Source organism: Centruroides sculpturatus, unplaced genomic scaffold, assembly GCF_000671375.1.
Source record: "Centruroides sculpturatus isolate CEXI.00-Female unplaced genomic scaffold, Cexi_2.0 scaffold55, whole genome shotgun sequence".
Taxonomy (NCBI): domain Eukaryota; kingdom Metazoa; phylum Arthropoda; class Arachnida; order Scorpiones; family Buthidae; genus Centruroides; species Centruroides sculpturatus.
This window is the reverse complement of record NW_019384374.1, coordinates 1,308,082-1,312,447: the sequence shown is the minus strand read 5'-3', so window position 1 is coordinate 1,312,447 and position 4,366 is coordinate 1,308,082. Positions and strand designations below refer to the sequence as shown.

General features: G+C 28.1%; 1 protein-coding gene across 1 annotated transcript; it reads left to right on the top strand.

Annotated features, from left to right (window-relative positions):
- Window positions 1–3,080: 3,080 nt before the first annotated feature.
- On the top strand, window positions 3,081–4,357 carry LOC111616009 (pterin-4-alpha-carbinolamine dehydratase-like; the record flags this gene model as incomplete). The annotated part of the gene is made up of 2 exons (XM_023357451.1): window positions 3,081–3,118; window positions 3,362–4,357. Coding segments are annotated over 2 exons (391 nt in total), but the record flags the coding sequence as incomplete, so codon positions are not given.
- Window positions 4,358–4,366: the final 9 nt, after the last annotated feature.

The following is a 4,366-nucleotide window of genomic DNA, read 5'->3' as shown; positions in this document are numbered from 1 at the left end:
TTAATGTAGCTTTTATTGTCTAATTTTAAGAGACATATCTAAAATAAAATTATTACTTTTATTGTAATTAACAATATTCTAGAAACTCCAAACTCCAATCTCAACATGTATGCTGGAATTTTATTTTATAACATAAAAGTTTTTCTAAAATATAAAGTAAGGACTATTTCCAGTTTATCATAGTAAGTGATTGCCCATATAGGAGCGGCATAGAGTAATACAGATGAAATCATTGAACAAAATAATTTTATGTAAGTAGAAGCAGAATTAATTTTCCTCTTGAGAGAAGAACCCAGTGCCATTTTAGCTTTATGTATACTATGATTTTTAGCCTGTAAGAATTGTCCAGAAGACAAAAATAAAACACCCAAGTAGACATAATTTGAAGCAACTTGTAAAGGTTGGTTGTTAAGAAACCATCTATCTCTTGATGACATTCAACCTCACTTTTTGAATACCATTACCTTTGTTTTTGAAACATTTATAATTAACCCATAGTCATGACATAATTCCTCTAGAATTACAATTTTCTTTTGTAACATTAGTGGAAGAGTCAGCCAAAATTAGTGTCAGCAGCATACATTAGTACACGTATCTCAACTTGATCAGACAGAGATCCCAGGTAAACTAGATTTAACAAGTTGCACTATCAGACCATTGACATACAAATTAAAAATCAGTAGACTCAAAATCTCACCCTGCAAAATTCCAATGTCGACACCAAATGAATCGATTGTTTCAGATAATATTTTCACTTTTGCAGCAGCTTTAGAATATATATCAAAATTAATGACAATTTTAATAATAACTTTTTAATATGCAAAAATAATTATTTTGTTACCAACTTATTTAAGTTTGTAATAAATTTTTGAAATTGTCTAAAGAATTTGTGGACATTGTATATAACAATAATATAGCACAAATAAAATTTGAACAATACAATGGGTGATATTGAACCTAGAATTGTGTTCTAATTTTAGTTTTACTTTTTTTTTATTTAATTATTAATAATTTGGAATTTGACTTTTAAAAATTTTGAATATCTCATCACGTAAGGCAAATTTATACAGTTGATTGACTAAAACCATAAAAGTGTGATCGTGTGATCCATACAAATTTTTAAGCCGTACATATTGTATAAGATGAAATTATTATGGGTTAACTTTGCTCACCTCTTTCGTACATGTACAGTTCTTCCATGCTTGCACCACAGTATTGCAGTCCTTAAAGTTAATACAATTGCCGGTTAGGCTGACTTTATATATTTCCAACGCCTCCAGGTTACGAATATGATCTGTTTGAAAGGCCTGCCCGATTAACTTGGTGTTCGGAATTTTCGTCGAAGTTCTGTTACTGGATAAAAGGTTTTGTTTGTATTTAATTAATTACTCCAGTAATTTGTGAAGACCATAGTTATAGTAATTAAATTAGAACAGAAGGATTAAAATAGCAAAACCAATGGTCTTTATTCTTTGAAAATTTTGGCATTTATTTATTATAAAGGATTGAAATTCTGTAGGAAATAAAAAATATATTTAGAGTTTATAGATGTGTATCCTTTCACCTTTTGAAGTTCTGATAATACTGCTTTAAATATATCTTAAATTTATTTTTTAATTGCATGTTTATTAAGGATTCAAAAATTGTATTCTGTAAAAATTTGGAGCATATACATCCTTAAAAATCAAATATATATATGTATAAAATTTTATTTACACTATTAAACAATTTTGTATTAAATACTTAAGTTATGATTTAAATTACTTTATATTTTCATATATAATTATACATATTCATATCATTTGAACATTTTTGTAGCTTTTCATTTTTATCTAAATATGAAATTTTTATAAACACTGATATTTTAGAATTGCTTTTCTTATATAAAATTATGAAATTACTAAATCCAGTCATTAAAAACATAAACACAACATTGAAATACATTAAAATATGTCAGTGTGGTTGTTATGAAAATAAACTTGTACTGTAAAATTGTATAAAAACATGTTATTTATTTATTTTTTAAATACCAAATTAATCAATAAATGTAATTATAAAAAAAATCAACATTTTCTCAGCGAAAGGTCTCAAAATTACAGGCCATTAATGAAACGTTTGCTATTAAATGTTTAAAATAGTGTGTAGTGATGTCTTAAGTGCAAAGGTGAATTGAAGACAAAGGTAAGAAGCAGCAAACAGTTACAGTAATTGTATTTGCATATGCTTATCTTTGAAGAATTTTAATAATAATTTCATTTTGTATATCTAGTTGTTATAGAAGCAATGATAGTAAAACAAGTAAATTTTTTATTTAATATACAGTATATGTGTGTGTAATGTTAAAATATTTAGTGAGTTCTTTAATTGACTGAAGGAACGTTTAGAATCTGATTGATTGTAATTAATATGTAACAAGGATTTAAGAACACAACCTTCATTTTGATGATCTCATTTGATTTTTATTTAAATTTTAATTACTATCTTTGACATATATTAAAATAAATACGAGTAGAATTAAAAATAAAGCAATAAAGGCGGCGATGATCGGTTGCTAAAAGGACTCCAGTCTTATGTGTGATTTATAACTTATGTTAACCCACATATAATAAAGGCCATGTAAACAATACCAATTTTAAGGCCAAAAGTCCATAACTTCAGCAAGTTATTCCTGACAAGTTTTGAATACTGATTAATAATATAGGCGAGTATTGTGGATAGAATTTCCTTTATATAAATCATGCTGTGACTAATCAGTTGTTATGACTGCAGGCAAATGCACCTATAATTTATGTTAACAAAATGGCTTTCCTAAATCAATCGCAAGCTAATTTTTATGATTAATCATTATTCAGAATCAGAGCTTTGATTATATTTCTGTATTATTGAGGAAATACAGTTAAAAAAGTTTGTGATGGTTTCCATTTTCATCATATCCGCATTTCAAAATAACACGAGTAAAAGTTAATAAATTAAAGTACATCGGTGTGTTGGCAAACCGGATATTACTCTAATGGAGTCTATAATGTTATTGGTTGACATCTTGACCTTTAACGTTATCGACTATCGTCCAATCTACACAGTATAAGACGATTTCGCTCCGAATCTGCCCGCAAGGAACGTAAGTATATTAGTTACCTAATAAGACAGTACAAAGAGGAAAAAATAAAATTCTGTCGTACAATTCGAGCGCAGAGTTAGATCTCGATTATAAAATTAAAGGACATTTATCTTAGAATAATTTTTATACGTGTCTAGTAAATTGTTTATACAGAGGACGTGTGTCTAATGCAATTTCTCGTTATCAGTTCGACGGAGCGAAGTTGGTGATAAGTTATTGATTTTTAGTTTTCTCTCATCGTAGGAATAATTGCGAAACGTTTCTCTAAAATGGCTGCGACTACGAAAAGGCAAAAATTAACGGGAGAAGAAAGAAAGACTAAACTCGATCCATTGAAAGAAAACGGATGGAACGAAGTAGACGGGAGAGATGCTATTTACAAGGAATTTCTTTTTAAGAATTTTAATCAAGCTTTCGGATTTATGAGTCGCGTTGCTATGCAAGCTGAGAAAATGGATCATCATCCGGAATGGTTTAATGTTTATAACAAAGTACAGATAACACTAAGCACACACGATGTTGGCGGTGTTTCTGATTTCGACGTACGTTTGGCAAATTTCATCGAAAATGCAGCGAAACCCCTGTTAAACAAATAAATGTATCTTGTCTTTTATGTTCTATGTTCTTGTTTATGTATCGTCGAAGATTAATTCGTGTGTCTAATGATGAACAATTTTATAATTGTTGATAATGCAATAAACAAATAAACGTTGTTACGCAAAGATCGAGGTCCTCTTTTTTTTCAATTAGCAGCGATATTAAATTATTAACCGAATTTCAATTATTTGTAGTAATGTTTTCGTTCGATAGACTGTAACATATGTTTGATAAGTGATGATTCTGAACAATCGAGAAGTTAACAAATATGATAACTTAGTATACTTTAGGTTGAGATCGTAATTTTTAGTACTGCAAGTCACGTTAAACTTAATGACTAATAAAAAAAATAAAACGTTTATAACAATTTTCCTCGTAGTTCAAGAATTCGAGTAAAGTATGATCTAACCTTCAGGATGTGGACTAGATTTTTAAAACAGGTTTTGTTTGCTTTTTTTCTTTTTTGTTATAGGGAATATGCGATAAATAAAGGATGTACGCTACATAAGAAATTATCTGTTATCTGCAATAATCTAGAAAGTAGCTATTGTTTGAGAAAACTATGTCAAATATTTAGTAAGTTGACAATTAAAAAATAATAATATAAATGTAAAACATTCGTTAATACTACCAAAATATATATATATATAT